Raw genomic sequence first — 23,229 nt, 5'->3', positions numbered from 1 at the left:
TTATAAATAAAACTTTTTAAACAAAAATAAATACTAATTACAAACAAAATTTAAAACTATATAATATTTATTAACAACTCTGTTTAAAGTTTTTAAAAATTTTAAGACAGAAATAAATCTATTTCAAATTTATATAAATTAGAGATGATTTTTAAAATAAAAATAAATTTTGATTCAAATTTATATAAGTGGAGATGAATTTATTATGAAATTATTAATTTATTTTACTTTAATAAAATTGATTTGTTCTTCTTTATTATGGGAAAAGTACAAATTATTACTACTAAGATAGTACAAAAACTAGCCAATTGAGTTATAATCACTCGCTTTTGGGGCATAGTTGAGTTGGTTATGATAGAGCAGACTTACTAAGGTGAGCAGGAATTAAATCTCGACTAAGCTAAAAATTAATTATTTTAAATATTTCTAATTTATTTGAAATGTGTGATTGTTTCTTATAATCTAATATATAAATGAGAAATGTAGGAATAATGCACATAGGATAGGGATAGGCTTGGCGACTTCGGATGTCGAGTAGCTTAATGACAGAAATATTAGGTGAAGATGGATTTAATATAAAATTAGAGATAAAATTTATATACGAATTTATAAATAGAATTGTAAACAAATTTATAAATAGAATAAATTATATTTGATATGTAATCTGAGACAGACTAATGACGATTTCAAAATAAAATTAAAGATGAAATTTATATTTGAAATTAATTTCATTTGATAAATTAAAAATAGATTTATAAATGAATTTTTAATCTATTTTTGAAATTAGAGATAAAATTTTTCTATCTCAAAATTAGTCACGGAGCTTTCACTAACGGATTTTTGAGACGAAATATTCTGTCTCAAAATATTGTTTAGAGACGGAAAAATAATTTTCAGAAATAGAATTTTTGGTATCTGAAAATCTATTTTCTTGTAGTGAAAAATTATTAAAAAAAAACTCATCAGTAGTTTTCAAGTGATGAATTCAACTTCTCTTTTACCTCAATATATATAATGCAGTAAACTAAAATATATAAGAAAGATTATACACTTTAACATAATTAATAATAGAATATATATATAATATGATACTCATCTCTCTACCATTAGGTAGAATTAGTGCCTCAACTATACTTAGAGCTAGCATTGAGATTAACATTAAAGTATAAAAATAAAATGACAACAGATAACCATTAAAGTGTATATATAACAGGAGAAGTGAAGTGGAAATGTAGTAGTAAAATCAACAATAAGATATAAATGCTACCAAACTACTTTCTAACGAACTGACAACTCACAATTGCTTTAACACATCCCCACCATGAAATATAATACACAAACTGAAAGTAAGAAGAGGTGATGGTTAGATCACAAAGGAGCAGCTCCTGCAGTCCCCAAAGAGGAGGCGTAGCACACAACTTTGGAGCGACAAGGACTGGGCACGTCCCGTCACATGAATCACCACCGACAACGCGATCAACCTCATCGACTCATCGATCAAGTGATGGTGCTGGCCTTCAGCTAATGTTGAAACTTTGAAACAAACGAGTGTGAAATTCTCTGTTGATAAGGATAATTTTAGAATACAGACACCTTTATGATAAAGATTTAAGAATAAATTTGAGAGGTCTCAGAAAACAAAAAGTTACTTCTTTTATGGTCCCTCCTGTATGAATGTTGTGTACAAAATTCATTCTACACCACAAGACAAAAATTGAGGGAAAAAAGAGAAACAATCGACAGGAAAAGCATAATCATTATGGTAAATTAGTAAATCAGAGTCGATGCAAGATCAAAAAAGAAAAAAAAATAAAACTCAAAGTAATAACTCATGAATTCTACACGGTCTTCTAATCTTATCATATCTGCCTCTTCTCATAAATTAGTGGGAAAAATCAATGTTTCTTCCTATGGCACATCGATCACTTGAATAGTCTGCAATGTATCGGACAGTGCAATGATCAAATCACCAGGCTGGATCATTCCTCTGGCCTTGAGCAAAGAAAATGTGCGGTTCAGATTGTTCTCCATGTCATATGAGAAACTAAGGCGAAATGGTATCAGACCCCACTGAAGATTCAATCGTCTTCTAACCGATGCTGAAGGAGTAAATGCAAATACGGGACAATCAGGGCGACAACGTGAAAGAAGTGAGGCCATCTCGCCGGTCCTTGTAAAGACGAAGAGCGCATCAACACCCAAGTTGTTAGCTGCAAATCACAATCAACAAATATGCTAAAGAATAATCTTAAGCACAAAACTCCACTAAAAGAGGATATCCGTTTAACAATACAAGTTCATCTACAATAAGAGGATATCCATTTGAATTTTGAACACCGCATAGGCTGTTGCCTATGAGGATTTATAATGCTTGTAGTAGAAGATTTTCGTGTATTCTATTGAAATAAAAAAAATCATGTAAGAAAAGACCAGCATGTCCATATTTTCTATTTTCCAACACAAACCTTTCATTTTCCCTCCTAAGTACACTTTGTCAAACCCTAGTAGCTTTTAGTATATCCAAGTTCTTCCTTCTAATGTTTTTTAATGAAATCTTTTGCTGGACTGGAAAGTCAGATGCCGATCAGGTTGTCTGAACCACATAAAGAAACTAGATAGCATCAAGTCACATCATTGTCATATCAAGAGAGATCATGGCAGCTCCTTGAAGCTAAGAGTAAGCAGGTGTTAGCATAAAATTAGTTCCAATGCCAGCTTTTGTCTAAACCCAAAAAAATTGCGTATACAGCGTAAAACACTATAGAAATAGATGTATCTTTATTGTTGTTCTACCTAATGGTATCTATTTTGAGGTTGGTTTCTAGAAACATCAAGAAAATACTCTTTAGCACAAATAAAAATCAAGACAAATGATGAGAAAATTGAATTCGCTTAAGAAGCATTTATTTCTGCCATTTGCAGTTATATCTTAAATAGTTAAATGTGATACTGAATTAGATGGAGTAAACATATATATACACCTAGTTTATCATACTCCAGTAGATGCATGAACAAATAACCCAGGAATAAAGTTGAGATGGGCCTTGCAGTCTAGATGAATAGAAATAGGCAAACTGAATTAATGTGAAGATACTTTACCCATTGTAGCAGCCGAGTTACATATTTCCTCTGAAACTTTATCACAGAAAGAAGATGAAATATCTGGAAGATCGATTTCCTCATGAATCTTCTCTTCTCTCCACCATTTTTCAATACGTAGGCTTACATTTCTAAGCACAGTCAATGCTTTCTCTGGATATTGGCCCATAGCTGACTCACCTGAGAGCATCAGAGCATCTGCCCTCTGTTTAACAGCCTCTGTGACATCAGCAACTTCAGCTCTAGTCGGCGTCGGATACTCAATCATAGATTCCAGAAGCTGAGAAGCCACAATTACAGGTTTGTTAAGCTGTCTGCACAATTTAACAATTTTTCGCTGAGCCGAAGGGACTTCTTCAAGAGGAATTTGAGAACCCATGTCTCCTCTGGCTATCATTGTTCCATCTGACGCACGGATGATCTCTTCTAGCTTTTTCAAGGAATCAAAACTCTCAATCTTTGCGATCACAGCAATTTCACTGAAATAAGTAGTATAAGCTATCACATAAGAATATATTATTGCTTTGAAAATTCATATCAATTATGCCCAGATGATTCTTTCCCAAAACATATTTGGTTAGTTGGTTTTGCTTCAAGATTGATCTTTCTAGTAGAATGTTCTTCCTCACCTGTGAGTACTCATCCTCTATGGTACAGAGGCAAAGGAAACTAGAGACTCATGAATATGCAGTAATTAAGTATCTATGCAATATGAACATGTGTCATTTGTATGATTCTCATCGCCTACAATCATTAGAATTCCAATCTTCATCAAGCTCTAAGCCTTCCCTTGGGACCTTAAACTAAGTGAAAAAAATTGAGTTCCTTACCCAAAATCAAAGTGGAGGAAAGCTCTATTTCTCCTCTGGAAGCTGTAGGCCGCCAAGGGAGAGAAATCCTCCAAGAACACTTGCCCTCCACTCAATCTGATGAATTTTTCTGCCCGATGGGAGAAGAAGAATCAAAAGACTCGAGCTTGGAAGAGAGGAGAAGATTTGGGGGCTTCCATCCCTCAGATTTGCACCTCCAAAATTCCAAATCTCATAATTCATCGACTCCATCTTGTACTTCAATTCATCTTTGCAGCTTAGCAGTTGCATTATCATGTAAATGACAAATATATATCCATTGCCCCAATTAAATTACAAAAAGCCAAATATATTTACTCCAATATTCAAGTGGCAACTTAGGACTTGCATGCATCCACAAATATATTATTATGCACAAAATTAGAAGTAAATTTTAAGGGCATTACATAAGTGATTTGTAGGGAATCCTATGCGATAAATAAAAAAAATCATAGCAAAAAATAAAATTCCTTCCGTGATCCATATAAAAAAAATTTGTACAAGTTTAGATCTATGAAATCCTATCTAATATGGTATACCTTTGTTGTGTGCCCTTCGCTTATCCCGCTCGTCCAAGGTTTGTCGGATCTTTTGCACGTTCAAGTTTTTATGCCTCTATACGTATCCACATGAACACGATCTCAAGCTTCGGAGATGAATCGTCTTTTGTGATGAGAGCCACACAAGGTGAATTAGCCAAAACAATGAGAAGGAGGAAGAAAAGGAGTGTTAGGCCAAGAGGGAGAAAAGCACTCAAATAACTTGTCATCTTTCAAAAAAAATGAAAGAAAAACCTTTTATATTCATTTTATGAATATGAAGAGTTTTTATCTCTTTAGCTTCCTCACATTAAAGTTAATTAAAATCCAAATAGAGCACATGTTTCTCATGTTGGCTCTTCATCTTCTCTTCGTCGAATAAAGAGAAAAATCCATGGTCTTCCTCTATAATTATTTCATTAAATATTTTAATAAATTAATATCTCATTCAAATTTGGTTGAGTCTAATCTAAATGAGTCTAACTCAAATTAGACTCAATCTCATAATCCAATTAGATTCACTTGAGTCTAACTCAATTAATCCAATTCGGATCATATTTTAGTCAAACTAAAATTAATCAATATCCGAAGCATCGTGTCCTTTGTGTGTGACCCAATAGGTTCTCGTAACGTTAGTAATGTATCTAGCCGCTTTGGACACATAAGCAATAAGCGGCATCTAGCAATGCATCATTACTACCCAAGTGACGAGAAAGTCGAGATCCAACTAACCTTTTCGTGACTACTATAATGTATAACCTTGTCCTTCTATCCTTGATATCTAGATTGATCGATGAGGCATAGATCGTGTCATCCTCGATATCAATCTTTGTGTTTCTTGATTCCCAAGTAAACTCACTCAAGAAAATGAGCTCAATATCTCATATTGACTCATTTTGAGCATGACCATGCATTTCGTGGTCCTACTCTATCAAGAGACTACAAGATATAACTCCCGTTATATAGGAGGGATAGATCTCATCTACATCACTCACATTCAGCATAATTTGTTGCATATCCAATGATCGCCTTTATAGTCTACCCTGTTACGGATGACGTTTGATGACATCAAAGTACATAACTCCTTATGTAAGGAACCGTAGTGACTTTAGGTCTAAAGATTATTCATACCAATAGTCACATGAGAAAGTTTATGACACTCATATAACGATCCATGAAACTTTCTCATGGCGGGACAATTCAGTATACATTCTCTAATGTATACTCATGTGTCAACTCGATATCTCATATCCATAACTTGTGAAATCAAGTCATCCAGTTGACCTACATGCTAGTCTCAACGCATTAATATCGTCCCTAAATATTAATGCTTAACTAGGAATGATTAAAAGTAATATTTTCTACATCATCTCACTATCGACTCAAACAATCAATATAATGTAAATTAGAACTAACTATCCAAGAGCATTATTATACTTAGTTATTTGGTACAAATATAAAATAAATATAATAACCAAAAGTCTTGTCTTTATCAATAATAGAATATGATACAAAAGTCCCTAGTCAATCATCACATAATTGACTCTAGGACTATTAGTAACATGATTTGCTCTACGACTTTTTAATCAATAATAGAATACGATTAACACATTAATATGGCTTTAACAATACACTCAATTCCTTTATTTTCTCAACTCTTTCAGTTCCAGATTCTAATTAGCATACTAATTAGTTTATCTTACTCAAACATGCTCATATCATATTTAGTCGGAATCATATACACAGCCATAGAAAGAATAACATTGACACAATTGCAACACATTATGTTCCAAATACAAGTGCAGTTCAAAATGAAATCATCTCTACTTATTTTGACTGTTGGCATGTTGCCATGTGCAGCACCCACTTTTAAGAGTCTTGAGATACAAATGCTAATAAATACCCATTGCCACTTTGAGTTGTAAGGCAATCTTTGATGATGATAAATCCCAATTAGTCCTATTGATTATCTCTGAGGGTGATCGATCCGATCCTATGAAAATTTTCCATCGACCACCAAGGTAAATCGGAAAGTACACGCAGCGATCAACCCAGACGCTCAGCATCCTTTGATTGCGCTTTAAAATTGTAGTGAGTAAACTTTTTATAGTGATCGGCTCCACTGCCGAAACGATCCCATATCAGAAAACCCTCTAAGGGATTTTTTGGAAGCACGGTACCATTAGGTTGATAAGAGCATACTGCCTCAACAGCACCTCAGCCAACAAATACATATTGCTAAGACTTGAATCGCACACCTCAGTCAACAAATACATATTGCTAAGAGAATTCAAACCCGAAACCTCAAGCAACACACGTCTTCATGCTTACCACTTGGGATAAAGCACTTCAACTGTTCTAGGACAAGTGGAATTATAAAATTTAAAGGACAAGCTGCATGTATAATCAATCCACTCTTTCTCTGGTAATAGAGTAAGAACATTTAGATGCAAATAGACTGGCTAGAATTTGTCAAGTCTCAACTTTCAAAATCAACAGTGGCATTGCTGGTTTCCTTCTGCTTCTGTCCTCTCCTTGATCTGTTTTTGACATCTTCTTCCTTGTCATCGACAAATGAAAGAAACTTTCGGAGGCTGCGCCCTGACTGTGATATTTGGTGGCCTGAAGAGTCTGTTTTGTCTGGGGAACCCAGCTGAATATATTGGTGAAGCATGATTATAAAGTATAAAAAGAGAGCGAGAGTACATGCGATTCCACATATGAGAAACAATCCCCAAAAACTGGTGAGGTGAAGCCTTTCAGACTCAATCTCATCAGTATCTGAAATGCAACCAGCTGCTCTAGTGAACCATTTTTCATGTATCCTTTGAAGATCCCCATTCTCAGACAAAGTAAGTATAGCAGTTGACATGTCAACAGATAGAGGAGAGTCCCTTGGGAAGACCTAATTGGAGGTAGACAACTTGTTAACATCGCAGTATCCACCATGAAAAAAAAGTAGCCACCAAATCGACTCAGTCACAACACAAGCATGCTAAGATAAATAGAAAGCAGTATACAATAATGCACTAATTTTAGTCGAAAAGAACAATAATTTAATAATATATTTGAAATATACTTATTTGACTATATATGCTTTCGAGAGAAGAATCTGTTTTCCATTTGAAATTAGAAAATTGAACATGTTGTTGATGATTTTCACAGTATAAGCAGAAAAATAAGAATAGATTTCATGAAGATAGCAACTTCTAGATGTTACACACTCGGTAGTTCTAGATGGAATAAGAGAAGGATTTCAACTAAGAAATAATGTTTTGTATGGGTTCCATTTTTCTGTTAGTCCCACACCTCGAAGATCCAGACAGAGAGACATCTTTATATCTCTTGTTCATGATACATGAATACCAACGTGACTTGGCTTGGCCACATGCCTTGGGCGATGTTAGGGAAACCATGTGATGTGGCATAGCATCAAATAGTTGAGCTAGTCCCTCGCATGTGCAATAAGATTTTTTTTTTTTTGCATAATAATTTTCAATTAGTTATTATTTAGAATACCATTTCCTTGAAAGAATATTTTTGAAATAGTTTTTTCTTTTTCAAATTTGTACAGGTTGATTGAACTATCACAACATAGTTTTGTTGGAAGTTATTCCACAATCTGTTGGAGATTATTGCTAGAGTTTACAAGGGGAAGTTCTGAATTGAAATTACAAAACAACTCAGGGTGAATAATCTCAAAGTTGTCAGCTTAGCTTATTAGGCTGAGCTACTCCCGAGTGATTCCCAAGCCTAAGTGGGAAGTTGCTTGATGAAGCCAAGTGCTTCTGGTCCCGAGTGCAACGAGGGCCAAGCGGCCCATGTGCTTCTCAAGGCTGAATGGGAAGTTGGTGTCACCCAAGTAGTTGCCGAGACAGGACGCTGAGCTAAGTTGCCGAGTGTTGAGTCGGGACGTTGAGTTTGAGTGGGTCGGCCAATCCTGAAAAGAGAGATGCTGAGGCCTGGGCCCGACGTAGTTTCTTTAAAACCTCCTCCTTTAGCTGTGTTTTGAGGTTATGACAAATGTCTGTTTCTCGAGATACAATAGTAGACCACGATCACCACCAAGCACGGATTGGTTGCGGCGAATTAAGTTTATATCTGAACACTATCACGGGTAAATTGCCAAATGAAATGCACAGCAAAGAGGAAGAAACGAGGGGGGACAAAGATGGATGGAGTTTCCTTTCTCTTGATTTTGCCTTCTTTTTTTACTCAAGATCATGACCTCCTTATATAGAAGTTGCACCTCCACCTTTGCTGCAGTAAATGACCGATAAAGGCCATTTATCGCTTTTACTCGTTTGCGTTGAAATGCTAGCGACTGACCATCAATGGTCGACTGTTTCACTCGAACGGTTATGAATTCTCCATTAATTGCACATTAATACATTTGTTACACATGAGTAGCAAGCAAAAAAGAGGATTGGGGTGGCAAGACGTGATTGGTTGCTTGGACAAATTTTGCCCTGACAGATCTAACATTCGATGGGCATAGGTCATGATCGCACATGAATCAACTTGGTTCAGAGCAATCTGAGCCTTGGATTTGCATCCCTATGGGCCCACACATGAGAGAGAGTCTTTCCCCATGCATATTGTTTACACCCTCAATGCTTGTGGTACATTATAAACCAACCATAATGTCAAAAAACTCTCAATGTAGGACTAAAATTTCATTTACAATGGAGTCTCCTTCCTTTCCACCTCTCTTGTTTCCATTCAAATTTCCAACAAGTTTAATAGGTTTCTGAGATTTATAAAATAGGGTATTGTCTCAATTTTTTATTTATCATCTTGCAACAATGAGTAAAACCCTAATTTTTCAAAAAAGATAACCCAATTTTATGCTTCCTTGAGGCTCTCATTAGAAATTCATCTTCATCTACACCTCAGAGAGCACTTAATAAAAGTTGATTGTGGAGAAGTCTACTTTGTGCTCTGGTGGGATGCAACGTTCTCTTTAAAGAGAGTTGACTTGCCCGTGCTTAAACCATATAATGAGTTCCAACTCTTGTGGTTTTGTTTCTCATGCAGTAGTTCTTTCTTCTTTGATTTTCTAGTTAAAAACAACTATTGAATTTATTCCTGTAGCACTGGTAACACTTCTCACAGGAATCCTAGAAATTTTAAGAGTATATTAAGAGATCAAACCTCCAAAGATAATCTTATTCAATGAAACAATCTTGCATGAGTAAATGCCTCAATTCTAAAACAGTTCAGTCATTTCAAAATGTAAAACTTTAAATGACCATATACTGAAGCTCAAATGTTCATACTTTTATCATTTTCTGATTTCAAATGCCCTTTAAGCTGGATAAAAATTTGTTAACAATATAGATCATTTTTATCTTCAATAAGATTGCACAATTAGGAAGTTTTATCAGAAATCACTAAAAGAGAAATAAACAAATATACAGTGGAAGTAAACATTTCTAATTTCAAAGGAATGTGGATCATGAAAACCAGAATCATATGTCCGTCGAGAAAGATACTTACAAAACCCCAGCCACTTTTTGTAAATTCTGAACCAACAATTGAAAATTTGCAGTTTGTTGCAAGGAAGAGCTCAACATAAGCACGTTCATCTACAACAGCAGCAACACCTCCTTTCTTAGGGCCAAGCTCAAGAGCACTAGCATACTCTTCTGGTGATCCGAGGGGTTTAAGTCTGGATCTAGGAATGTTGAGCTCCTCGACCATATAATTTTCAGCAAATGAACCTACTTGAAACCCAATAGGTTCATCACTAGCAATCAAGCTGTCAATTCCTTTAATAGGAGATGAGAGTTGTTGCACTGTAAGAATTGATGTCAAGCTTGCTGTGTAGCTAGACTGGATGATCAAAACTACAAACATCCATATTATCAGCACAACACGTCCTAAAGTGCTCGCCGTGCCCTCTCCTGAAACGAAAGAAGAGAAATGTGCCATGAGGTTACTATCTATAATCACCTCAAATGTGAAATGAACACCTAAAAATCGTTATATACTCACGGTGGGCAAAAAACAAAGTTGAAAAGCTGAACCTGCAGAGACATCAAGCAAAAAAATTAGGAAGGGTAGCACTGACAATGAAAAAGATGTGCTAAAATTATCTTGAAAATAAGTTCAGTGCTGGGGAGAAAGAAGTCATCAGCATTTATGATAGCATCCTACGCTTGATCCTTGAACAAGTTGAAAAAGTAGACATTGTGTCCTGCCAAATATTTGACTATGGCAAATAGCAATTGCTACTGATCAAACTTTTATGCTTTGTTCATAGTGTCTATATACCATATTAGAATTCCGATAGGCTAATAAGGATACACCTACATGTTTGACAATCCTCCAGATTGATATGGTTAGTGAAAATCAGTCAATTTAGAGTAATAGTTACCATCAGAAAATAGATCCAATTGGATAATTTCTTTAATTACCAACTTGGTAACCGAAACAACAAAAGTTGATTTGCTTGTCAGGGTTTATTTCTGAGGCATAATTTATCAATCAGTTATTTCATTGATTTCTATTTATTTAAATCTTACCAAACGACTGTGACAATTTGTTGTCGAGGTGGACCACGAAATTCATCATTAATTCTGTGTTCAAGGATCCATATGACTGCCCCTATTACAAGAAATAAAACCCCTGTGATACACCACATCTCCAGTGAGAATGGCTGCAGGAATGCCCAAGCATTTGATTTATGTTTCATAACAGGGGCAAGTATAACAAGGCCAGACTCAATGTATGGCTGTGTATAATCAACAAGCTTTGTCCGATTAGTGACAATGGCAATATCACCTATTGCAGCATCAAAGTCCTACCAATGGAGAGTGATGAAAGTTAGCGAAAGCAATCAGAGTTGTGCACAAAATTCAGGTCTTATTGAAGTTTTCTTATAGGACTTACACCTATCGCAATCTTGTTTACAAGTTCAGTATAACTAGGATTAGCCTGACCATTACCAAACGGAATCAGCTTATAAGGAAGAGCATATGGAAGTAAGCTAACAGCAGCTGTGAACACATCAACACAGTAACCCTTAACAGTGTCTGTACTTGGTGATTTTGAGATGAATTCTCGAAAACTGACTCTGTTAGGAACACCAATTCTAAGCTCTTTTGCATTATTAGGGAAGACCCATCCTCGTGGCTTTGTGGTTGTTTCACCTGGCCATATTACACTGTAAAGACGATCATTTGCCAGGGATACATTAAGTGGTTTCAAATAAAGTGTTTCGGGAGTCTCCACTGATAACCCAGAATAATTGGACCAATAGCCAATAGTTCTGAACCCATTTCCAACTACATTGATGATATCATATGCAGGATGAATTAGATCCCGATCAGAGTTAAAACGAAGCTCTCCGGTTACACCTACAAAATCTGTCTTATGAACTTCATCCAACAGGAGCTCTCCTCCAACAAAGATACTCATTGCCTCAAGATGAAGGGATCCTCCCTGGGCATCATGCAACTTTGAGTCATTAGAAAATGAAATAGTTCCACCATCATCAAAGAAGGCATCTAGTGCTTTAGCAAGCATCCATACAGTATCATAAGCATATAACCCATACACATTAAGTCGAAAATCTTCATTGCTATCTTTTTGTGTCAAGTTGTTCCACCTTGAGACAAAGGCACTCTTCACCTTTGAATCAGCTGTGTGTTGTCTCAGTGTAAGAAGCCCTTGCATCATGTTCATAGTATTGGAATCAACGGGTGCTTTAGAATCTAGAAATGAAGAAAGCCAATCTGTTGCTATCCAAACATACCCATCAGACATCATCCCAAGATAATGTGCCACAGAAAAGATCATAATTCCAGCTTGTGGATTCACATGTAGAATGATAACCCGAGACTCCATCAATGCAACCTTGACAAGTAAATTTACTACGTCATTCCTTGTGGCTCCGGGGGGAAGTCGGGCTTTGTAAGATATCTTGCGGCGCCTATACACCAAAGCATCACCTAAGGCAGCTATGCCATTTCTACCATTATCATCATCAAAATAGATTGCAATCACCTGGTTCCACTGATAATAGTCTACTATTTTGGCAATGGCTGCCATTTGAAACACGTCACTGTTGGTGGTCCGGACGAAGAAGGGATATTCCAGTGAAGTCAGAGTTGGATCAGTGGCCGCAAATGAGAGCAAAGGAACATGGAGCTCATTTGCGACATGAGAAATCACATGGGCTATTGTGGAACATTGTGGCCCGACGATTGCAACAATATCAGTTTCCATGAACTGCAAAGCTAAGATAAAGAAAGAGTTCAAAGGAAAATAAATCATCAGGTCACTACAAAAAAAAAATCTTTTTTATTTTTACATAGGTAAGGACGATGACCTTCCACCATGCCCGAAAATCCACTGCAATTGGTATCGCTCATTAAAATTTCCAGCCTCGATCCACGAAGAACGCTTTGGTCGGCGTTGATGTCGTCCTTCGCGGCATGAATGGCGACCTTGGCAACTCTTCCGATGGTGGAATCGAAGGTGAAAATAGCACCGACGTGCACAACCGCCGGTCGCGAAGTGGCGGCGGCGTTTTCGGTGACTGAGAAAAGGGCAAAAAAGAGGAGAAACAGCACCAGCATCTTGGTGATCCGGTGGTTTGGTGACTTCCTCTCTCCCTCAGAAAGGAAAATAAGCGAGCATCAACTAGAAACGGAAAACAAGATTTGATTTTGAAAATGGTAATCCAATACCTGACCACAACGTGGAGATTATCCAAGATTTGGAGTCGTTTAAGACAAGATTTAGGCTGAACGTTGTGTCGAAGGACAATTGTGTAAAGCTTGTCATCACGTTTTCCAACTGGAAAGAAGAGAACATATTCTTTGGCGGGTGCTGCTGGATCTTGTGCTCTGACGGCCGATCATATGCACTGCCATAACTTGAAGCTTGATTCCTTAGAGCTGTGGAAAGAACATGTTTTCCTCCTTTTTTTTTCAGTGGTTGATTAATTTATTAGTTATGCTCTTCTGCCATGGCTGGTTGCCCACGCAACTTCAACACAGTAAGATTTGCTTAGAACACACTTTATACGTTCAAGATTATGCATTGTTGTCCTCAAGGAGTTGGTTACAACGCATACTTACAGAAAGAGGACAAGGATTTGAATACTGACAAAGTCAGACAATACCCTCTTGCATAATGATAATCACAGTCATTCCACCTTTTTACAGAAGATTATGCATTGTTAAAATAAAAAAAATGATAATCCTAGTCAGTCACATTGACTCAATCCGTGGGAATGACCAATCCGGTCCCACGAAAATTTTCCACCGGCCACCAGGATAAATCGAGAAGCGCACATAGCGGTCAACTCAGATACCCAGCATCCTTTGGCGGTGCAGTTTGCTTAAAATTTAGGCAAACTCTAGATCAGATTTCGGCAAAGATTTTCGATAGGCAAAGACAAAATTTTGTAAGATTTAAATAACAGTTTTGGAATAAACTTTAAAGTTTAAGCAAAACCAAGAAAGTGTAGATATTTTTGACAAAATAACAACTAAGTGCTTAAACCTTCTTTAAGTATGGTACGGTGGTCAATACATGTGCATACAATTAAAATTGAAAATAATTTAAAAAAGTTTTAAAATATATAAATTAATAAATATATTTTTTTTAAATATTTTTTAAAAATTAATATTTAATTGAAATTCATATGAGTGTATTTTATATTTTTTCAAAAAGTTATATATCTTTAAAAATATTAATGGTTGACCAAATCTCTCAGTCAATTCTAAAATCTTAAATTCCTAAGACATATAGATAGATTTTTCTTGTGGTCAACAAGGATGCCTATTAAGGAAGGGCCTTATAAAAAAAAAATCAATATTTTAAAAAGATTTTAAAGAGATATTTCAAAAATTATTATGTTTTAGTAAAATAGTTTATAAAAGACTTTGAAAATTGCTTTGAAAAATATTGAAAATTTTGTGAAAATGCATGAACTTTGAAAATCATATAAAATTCATAATTATTTCAACATTTTTCTTAAAATTATCATGTGAAAGAAAAAAAATTAAAAATATTTATGTACTTCGAAATTATCTTGAAAAATCGTTAGATAATTAGCAAAAATTTCATGACATTTTTTTAAGTACGTAGCAACATTAGAAATATCTTTTAAGTACTTCAATAATCTTATTCAATATTAGCAACAATCTGGTGGTGGCTGTACAATCTTGGAAAGATGAGTTGATGAACAGATGAGGAAAAGAACCCTCTTAACCTCCTCGGAGGATGAATTCTTCTTGCTTTCTAGTAATGGAAAATCTCAAGCCCTGGTTAAAGTTGGAGAATTCCCAATGGATGATGGTTGATGGATGGAGCTCGATGACGATGGCCAACAAAGTAGGGAATCCCCTTGCTTCTCTGAACATCGATGGATGAGGAAGGAAAATCCTTTAACCTCGGTGGACGATGTTGGACAAGCTCCGGTGGTCAGAGGTGGAAACTGGACCGAAGAGATGATGCTATGTTATCATGCGATCCCCTCTCTGTTCTTGCCTCTCTCAAAATTGTCATATGAGGTTATCACTGTAGCATTCTCAATTCAATCCCAACTTTTGATTTCCTTTGATCTCATATCTTTTCTTCTGCAGATTGTGATTATTTCAGATATGAATATGCAGATAAGATGGTAGATCTGGATGGATGGAGTGGATCAGACCAATCTGAATGAAGGGTTCAGGATTAGCCAGATCTCAATCAATGATTGAGAATTCTCTAAATCTTGATTTAAGGTTGGGATTAGTTTAGATCTTAATCGAAGGCTTCATATCTTAATCAATGATCGTGATCTACTCTCCCGTGACTTGGATTGACCAGATCTTTGATGGATGACTCCGACTGCTCTTGATCTTAGATGAGCGGTCTAAATTAGACCAGATTGATTTCCCTTGTTTAGCCCTAGCCTTGAGCTCAATCTAGATCGATCCAACTCGGGTTCACAATTCCTTGGTTGCTTACAAAGATCATATTCAAATATAAACATAAAATACCATAATTATGAGATAATTTATATTAAAATTTAAAAATAGTTTTACTCGTGAAATACGATATAAACATGAATTTAGCACATCAAAAGGTAAAAAAACATGAATATAGAAGCGTAAATATCATGGCAAAATGATAGTTATCAAAGAGCGAGTCAAGTGCATGGAGGGACACCATCATCTATGATTGAATGTGTATCTACTCATCTTGATTGATATGGTTTAACACTAGAATAAAAGTGGCACTAAAAATGATGTTCTAAATTCTATTTTATTTATTGTAGAGAGCACGTTCAATAAATATCTAAACGTTACATCGCAAAATGAATAGTCATTTAGTTATTCCTTCTTTATATAGTAATAAAAATATTTTTTTTTAAAAAAAAGGAAAGTCAGTTTTGAATAAAAAAACATACAAATGGGACCTACTCCAATAACATCTAGAAAATGAAATAAAAAAAATAAAAAAAACAAGGTTGGCTAGACTAGACTGGCAATCAAACCTAACCTAACCCACCTGAGTAATTTTTGTTCGTATAGAAATTCAGTTGGCTCTCAGACTTTAACAAAAAAAAAAAACTAATTAAGTCGAATATATTAAAACAGCTCAAGCTGATAACTAGTATCAATGGTTTAAACATAAAAAGTGCTAGTATTGTTGGTGTATACTTTGACCATTTGTTTCATTTCGTTGAAATGTATTAAAATAAAGAATCGCAGCAAAAATTGAATTTTAGGTAAGTGTTTGCATGTCATGTTTGTGAATGCTCCGTCCCTATTTAAGATTGAATTGATTATTACGACATAGATATTATTATAATGGACAAGAGTCGAATCTTGATGAAGTTGAGAAAATGTCTTCTTCATGATGGCCAATTATAATTTTTTAATTTTTTTTTTATATATATGATCGTGGAGTCGATCGTGTAAAATCTACTGAAGTAACATATTCCCTCCTTTATTATAATATTTGTACAGGCCCTGCTTTTGGGTTCCATCGTAACCGTATATATAAACATATTATAAGGAGACATCTCTAAGTAACAGAAAAAACGAGCCCAACATGATACTGGAATCATGATGTAGGTCCTCGGGTAGAAAAGATACAGGTATCAGCAATTCCAGGAAAGCAGAAGAATAATAGAAAAACAAAAAAAAAAATGTAAAAGAAGTCAGAGCACCAGAAGACATTAACGTATAGGGACAAAACTCAGAAAAAGTAAAAGAAAAAAACTTGATAAAATTGTGAAGACAATGGATTACATAAGATTGACAGCAAACACTGTTGTAACCTTGTGAGCTCCATCTGACCATACTATCGACCCATATTCATATCCTTTGCTCATTGTCGTAGCTTGGAAATTGACGTGGTAGGAAGCCTTCATCCATCTCCTTGTGAAAACTAACTTCTCAGGTGAAACCTTCACTATTAATCCAGGCGGAGCATCCACTGAAGCAGTGTATGTGGAATTTGGGGGTCCGACATTTGTCACTGTTCTGCTGACAGTTCTCACTGCTTGATTCTTGCCTTCCAACTTTGCAATAGAGATGGAAGGATAATTGATGCTGGATATTAGGTCTGGCGAGGGCTTAATTGGACAGCTGAAGTTGGTGCCAACAATGGTTCTTATTGCTTGGTTCTTGTAGCCATAGTAGCAGAGGAAGTTGAGGTAGTCTTCTGTGGTGCTTTCAAAGATTAGGCCTGGACTCAGAGCTCTAAGTGGACTTATCTCTCCTGCTCCCATGTCATGATAGTTTGCACTGGCACCTGAGTTGCTTGTGAGGGATTTTCCAAGGTTGTTTGTTACAGTAGCTGCATTGCAGGGATGAAAGCAAGGATATGAATAATTTCTGGAATTTGGATGCGATAAACTCCATGCAGTTAAATACCTGTGGTCATGAGTGCAGATCTTATCATTGAGGCAGACCACCTTGGATGAGCAGATTTCACAAAGGCACCAGCACCAGCAACATGTGGGCAAGCCATTGAAGTTCCTGATTTGATGGCAAAGGTTGATGGTTTTTTCCCTACAGGAACACCATCAGATGAAGGAATTGATGCTGCCAAAATGCTAACGCCCGGAGCCATCACATCAGGCTGTTGTTTTATCAGAAATAAATCAAACAACAAACGATAGACATTGGCCCAATATGAATTAAGCATGAGAAGAAAATTAACCTTAAGAATAGCTTCGGTGAGTGCTCCAGGACCCCTGGCAGAGAAGTAAGCAACAACCGGTGCAGGTTTGAACTCCTTCACTTCCTCTGTTGGTAGAATGACAGCAGAAGGCTTTCTGCATTCGCAATTTACAATTTTTTTTTTCATAAAATCACTTTGATCTGCAACCTAAAACTTTTAAAGCGTAATCTTACCTAGTAGAGTTAATATAATGGAGAATTTGAGCTCCCACATCATTTCCAATCTGTGAGAATGGGAAACTTCCTGAATCAAATGGCACCTCTTTTTCAACCTCATCGATAAGAATAATCCCTTTAGCTCTAGCTCCTTCAGCTACCAACTTCTTTATACGCCTTGTAACAGATGGAACACTGTTGACGCATACTAAAATCTTTCCAGCAGCTTTATCAGCATCGATTGATCCAGGATAGCAATTACTATGAATCAATTTCATAAGAGAAAAAGAAGAGGAGTGTCAAGTCTGATTAGCCATTGTTACGCAGGATATGAGAGAAAAATACTGAATTTGATGAATGTAGCACCTTGCTTCTGATCTCGGTGTTAACTCTGCTGCAACATCGCCACCATATGCAAGCGGATATAATACTGATCCACTAAGATTGGAGAAATTTATGGCTGTTCCCTGGAAAAGTTTGTAGGTTAACATTTTGAGATTTAGATAAATCTATTATCATACTTCAATAATGAAGATTTTGCTTGGCATGATTGACTGCGCAGATGTTTCTGAAAGAATGGCAAAATCTAGTTGACATATCCATAATGATCATTGATGAAAAATAAGGAATTTTGGTTTCTGGATGTGTTTAAAAACCTTTTTTTTGTCCAATTATCCTTGGAATGTGACAGGTTTTGAAGTACTGCTGACACAAAAGATTAGTATTTTCACAGACAGTGTTGCTCGGGTAATTTACCTTGAACATGTTACCATTACCAAGAACAATTGTTGACTGGAAACTCCTATCAATACTCGAAGCTGCAACTGTGAAAATCCATGGAGCTGAATTGACCACTGTATACGGATCTGGTCCATCATTTCCACCCGAACAAACAACCAATATACCTCTCTGGTTAGCGTGGAATGCACCGATGCTGATGGGGTCACTTAGATAATCAGACTGAAATACAGAGCTCATTCCTATTGATATTGAGATTATGTCAACACCATCATCGATAGCATCGTCTATTGCTCTTAACACAGTAGAGCTAGCACATCCACCAAGTGAGCATGCCTTGTACATGGCAAGCCTACTTGAAGGAGAACCTCCCTTGGCTATTCCTCCTGCTATGCCATAGTAGCTAGCGTTTGATACCATTGAGCCAGCAGCTGTGGACGCTGTGTGTGTTCCATGACCTACACTATCTCTTGGTGATCCAAAAGTACTTACTTTGTTAATGTGGGAGTCATTTGATGGTGGTTGGGTGGATACTGCATGATTAGTATAGTATCTTGCACCTATCAGCTTCCTATCACAGTATTAAATAAATTCATAGGATAAGAAATTGAGGTGAGGTTTAAGAATATTGTCACATATTTTTCAAACACGCATACAAAATAATTGTATAAATAGATGCAAAACAAATCAATTCTCAGGTCACGCATTTACCTATTACAATCAGATTTTTTGAAATCAGATCCTTCCATGCAGGTTCCTTTCCACCTTGATGGGATCATGCTCATCCCCACATCGTTAAAACTAGGCAATTCCGGCCATATTCCTGCAATAAAATTTCATTGCTTCAGTTCCAATATCACACCATTTAGATTTTATCGACTGTTAGGAGGCCAATATCTGCATTCCATTCAATATCATCCGACCAAGTGTTTTGTGTTTTAAGAATGAAAAGAGTTCCATGTCTTTCTTTTCTTTCTGTGTGCTCCAAGTATGTTGCGTAAAACCTCATGTCTGATGAATATAATTCAATATATGAGAATTAGTGAAATTACCAGTATCAATTATGCCAATTATAACATCATTAGAAGCTTTACTGCGGAGTCGTGGTGATCCAATACCAGATTCTTCATCTAAGAAATCCCAAGATCGTGTAGTGTGAAGTTGAAGAATGTGATCTGGGAAAACTGATACCACATTGTCATAACCTGGTTTCAGACATAGGTATTTATGTGGTCAGAGAGTTTGTTATCATGCACCTAATTCATTGTGTTGGAGGACTATAAAACAAAAGTAATCAAAACCTAATAAATGTAAATTAAGGGAAAATATTGCAACCAGATAATAAAGAAGCTTCTTTTTGAGTAAGCATGGCCGAGAATCCCTTGAATGCATGATGGTAACTTTGTATCAGAGACACCCTTTCTTTCTCCTCACTGTTATGAGCAACATCAAATAAGAACATGCTGTATGTCATTATACAAGGTTATAGATTACAATTAACAACCTCTCAGAAGTACTATGTTACCTTGGAATGACAGAGGATAGCATTTGCAGGTGTGCTGCTCGTAGAGCATCATGGTCTCCACCTTGTATGCTACCCATGTAGACAACATAAGGCTATAGAAAACAGATGCAGCTATTTAAGATCTGATTTCCCTCTCTAAAATCAAACTTTGCAGGCTAGCGAATTGTCAGATGAATTTAAAAATAGTACAACAATTAATTCAGGAGAAGGTACTGAATAACTAGAACAATGATTATATTTAGCCACAATATATATTTCTAGATGAACAAAAGGATAGAGTCTTCATGTTCTTGTTTAATAGTCTGAAAACTACATAGAGCTAGGGTACATTCATCAATACCTCTGCAACTTGGTTTGAAGTAGCATGGATACTTAGGGAAGTGAAAACAAGGAAGAACTGCAATAGGTTGTCCATGGCAGGCGATACAAACTCTGGACCAAAATTGAGCAGGACTACTTGGAAGCATAGTTGCATTCAGAAGCCATTTGTAGGTTGGTTGTTGTAGCTTTTTTGCTTTCAGAGAATCGGAATCATGTGCAGCTTTCAAATATTTAAGTTATTGTTGCTCTCTTTGCATTTGATAAACTTTGACAAGGAATGCTCCTTTTCTAAGTTATTTCTCAAAAACTTTGCCGTATCATTTTTTAATTAGTGATTATCAATCAAATGAACTTAACCTAAATGTGTCGATGTCATGGACTCCAATAATTCAATAATCTCCTACATAGTCATGCTTACCAAGAAGATACGATCTCAGTGATTAGGATACCAATTATCTTTAATGATGTTTTGCTCTTTTTTAAAACTTTGCTGGAGGGCCCAGATCGACTTACTTTTCTGGATTAAAGTGGCCCAGATATTATGCTCTTGCAGTTTTCTTCTCTGGAACCAGATGATCGATTAGTTGCAGTGAGATAACAAAGTAATCAAATTAATCGACTGGCTAGTAACTTTGTCATTGCTTGCCATGGAATAATATGTCTACGGGCAACTGGCCAGTTGGAGCCCCTCAGTGAACAACAGCTTGTTGACTGCGATCATGAGGTCAGACTTCTGTCTCTCAATCCCTTTTCCTACTTTATACCTAATTTATTTCCCTTTTGTACTATTATCAGCGGACAAATCTTGGGTAGAACCCCATCAATCACGATCTTCCCCTCCCCCACATGACACTTGTGCCGTGAGAATTATAAATTATATTATCATGCTCGAATGTTACACTTCCAATTTGCTGAAATATCTTTTTTTCTTTTATCGTACTTACACTTGTATACAAGTTTACAAAACTAGTGAAATTAGTGCACTTACGTCTATGAAACTAGTAGACTTTGAAATATTATGCTTATATAGCTATGTCTTTATCATACTTACACATTATATATAAATCTACAAATTAAAGTACTTACATCTACTAAACTTGTGCATCTATGGCTACTAGACTGGGGTACTTTGACATACAAAATTAGTGTACGTACCTACAATCTTTACTAGTGATAGCTGTTAATTTTACAATTATCATTAAATATTTATTTAATGAAATGGATCTTGAAATCTATATGTTTTACATACCTGAGCTTGATGAAGAAGCCATTGCAATGCAATTATTTTGCATATATTAATTTCTCTCTTCTTTCCTTTCTTCCCGAAGACACTCAATATTTTTCGTTGATGGATCATTATAATGTCTTCTATTTATAGGCAGAGAGAGGACCAATATATGTATGCTTTCATTATTTCCGTGCATCCATCATGCATCGGTTATAATTATTATTTACATCAGTTACTAATAATAATTATTAATATATATAGATGAGTTTTACTTATTTAGTAACTTCCCTTGCATGAAGTTACATTTAGCTTTACGTTATTTTCCTTTAATTTTTAAGACCAATTATTAATTAGATAATAATAATTATCTAACATTCTCCCACTTGGTCTAAAATTAAAACCTCAAGTATGATGCATTATAACTTTAAGCATCAAAAAACTCATCCTCTTAAGACATCATAATTACCTTAATATAATAAAATACTAAATGTGGGTTATAGCGGTTGTACATTATATAACATACTTCCTTCTATATACCACAAACATCAGCATTCTATCATACAAGGTCTGTAAATGAACATATAATTTCATAATGGTCCACAATAATGTTTCTAGACAATTCATGTTATAACACAGTAATGTGCACATCATAACTAGAAACTATATATCAGAAACACATAAGTGATATCAAAGTGTCAACTTAATATATCATTCAAAGGGATAACCAAGACCCATTCGATGTACATGTTCTTTAAATATCTTTGGTTGTAAACCTTTAGTTAACGGATCTGCAATCATAAGATCCGTTCTAATATAATCAATAGACACTCTTTGTTTCTGAACTTCTTCTTTAACGACAAAATATTTTAATTCCATATGCTTGGCACCTCTTGAATATTTGTCATTTTTAGAGAAGAATACTGCTGCAGAATTATCACAATAAATTTTCAGCGGCTTGGTAATAGTGTCGACAACTCCAAGTCCTGAAATAAAATTTCGCAACCATAATGCATGGATTGTGGCTTCAAAACATGCCACAAACTCTGCTTCCATTGTGGATAAGGCAATGACAGATTGTTTAGCACTTTTCCATGATATTGCTCCTTCTCCAAGAAGAAATAAATAACCAAAAGTGGACTTTCTACTATCAATGCATCCCGCAAAATCTGAATCTGAGTAACCAATCACTTCCAAGTGATTAGTTTTTCTGTACATGAGCATGTAATTCTTGGTGCCTTGAAGATACCTTAAAACTTTCTTAGCAGCTTTCCAATGATCAATTCCTGGATTACTTTGATATCTGCCGAGCATTCCAACAGCAAAACTAATATCTGGTCTTGTACAGGTTTGCACATACATTAGACTTCCTACAACAGAAGCATATGGAATTGAATCCATTTGTTTTCGTTCTATATCATTCTTGGGACATTGCATAAGACTAAATTTATCCTCTTTTTGAATTGGAGCAATTCCAGCAAAATATTTTTCCATATTAAATCTTTCTAGAATTTTTTCAATATAAGCTTTTTGAGACAATCCCAACAATCCTTGTGATCTATCACGAAATATTTCAATTCCGATC

General features: G+C 35.7%; 3 protein-coding genes across 4 annotated transcripts; all 3 read right to left on the bottom strand.

The window, feature by feature from the left end:
* Positions 1-1,628: 1,628 nt before the first annotated feature.
* On the bottom strand, positions 1,629-3,810 carry LOC141833767 (pyruvate kinase isozyme A, chloroplastic-like). Its single transcript, XM_074721263.1, has 2 exons — positions 3,100-3,810; positions 1,629-2,210 (listed from the first exon to the last, which is right to left on the bottom strand). Exons 1-2 carry the CDS (start codon positions 3,494-3,496, stop codon positions 1,909-1,911), a joined length of 699 nt encoding a protein of 232 aa, XP_074577364.1. The 5' UTR covers positions 3,497-3,810; the 3' UTR covers positions 1,629-1,908.
* Positions 3,811-6,788: 2,978 nt separating this feature from the next.
* LOC141833391 (glutamate receptor 3.1-like) lies at positions 6,789-13,396 on the bottom strand. 2 transcript variants are annotated; one of them, XM_074720819.1, is made up of 6 exons: positions 12,822-13,396; positions 11,381-12,729; positions 11,014-11,291; positions 10,484-10,515; positions 9,986-10,392; positions 6,789-7,391 (listed from the first exon to the last, which is right to left on the bottom strand). In XM_074720819.1, exons 1-6 carry the CDS (start codon positions 13,069-13,071, stop codon positions 6,966-6,968), a joined length of 2,742 nt encoding a protein of 913 aa, XP_074576920.1. In that variant the 5' UTR covers positions 13,072-13,396; the 3' UTR covers positions 6,789-6,965. The 2 variants fall into 2 exon arrangements, with proteins under 2 accessions (XP_074576920.1, XP_074576921.1); XM_074720820.1 differs by having other exon boundaries at positions 6,790-7,391; positions 11,381-12,721; positions 12,822-12,896.
* Positions 13,397-16,654: 3,258 nt separating this feature from the next.
* On the bottom strand, positions 16,655-20,573 carry LOC141833741 (CO(2)-response secreted protease-like). Its single transcript, XM_074721238.1, has 11 exons — positions 20,439-20,573; positions 20,099-20,190; positions 19,909-20,006; positions 19,626-19,778; positions 19,285-19,396; positions 18,592-19,144; positions 18,202-18,302; positions 17,854-18,096; positions 17,660-17,774; positions 17,371-17,578; positions 16,655-17,293 (listed from the first exon to the last, which is right to left on the bottom strand). Exons 1-11 carry the CDS (start codon positions 20,571-20,573, stop codon positions 16,740-16,742), a joined length of 2,364 nt encoding a protein of 787 aa, XP_074577339.1. The 3' UTR covers positions 16,655-16,739.
* Positions 20,574-23,229: the final 2,656 nt, after the last annotated feature.

Source organism: Curcuma longa, chromosome 8 (genome assembly GCF_044706935.1).
Source record: "Curcuma longa cultivar G26 ecotype Majalengka, Jawa Barat chromosome 8, ITB_CL_G26_1.1, whole genome shotgun sequence".
Lineage (NCBI taxonomy): Eukaryota > Viridiplantae > Streptophyta > Magnoliopsida > Zingiberales > Zingiberaceae > Curcuma > Curcuma longa.
This window is presented reverse-complemented; position numbering and strand designations above follow the sequence as displayed.

Bases quoted from the DNA above. Each gene is read 5' to 3' on its own strand.
- LOC141833741 (XM_074721238.1), bottom strand. From the start codon at position 20,573: ATGCAACTATGCTTCCAAGTAGTCCTGCTCAATTTTGGTCCAGAGTTT. The intron at 19,397-19,625 runs GTAATTTCACTA...ATTTTATTGCAG, and splicing joins AATTGGCATAATTGATACTG to GAATATGGCCGGAATTGCCT. The intron at 17,579-17,659 runs GTTAATTTTCTT...ATAAAACAACAG, and splicing joins TCACCGAAGCTATTCTTAAG to CCTGATGTGATGGCTCCGGG.
- LOC141833391 (XM_074720819.1), bottom strand. From the start codon at position 13,071: ATGCTGGTGCTGTTTCTCCTCTTTTTTGCCCTTTTCTCAGTCACCGAA. The intron at 12,730-12,821 runs GTCATCGTCCTT...TCTTTATCTTAG, and splicing joins ATTTTCGGGCATGGTGGAAG to CTTTGCAGTTCATGGAAACT. The intron at 10,393-10,483 runs GTGAGTATATAA...CTTTCGTTTCAG, and splicing joins AACTTTGTTTTTTGCCCACC to GAGAGGGCACGGCGAGCACT.
- LOC141833767 (XM_074721263.1), bottom strand. From the start codon at position 3,496: ATGATAGCCAGAGGAGACATGGGTTCTCAAATTCCTCTTGAAGAAGTC. The intron at 2,211-3,099 runs GTAAAGTATCTT...TGTGATTTGCAG, and splicing joins TAACTCGGCTGCTACAATGG to CTAACAACTTGGGTGTTGAT.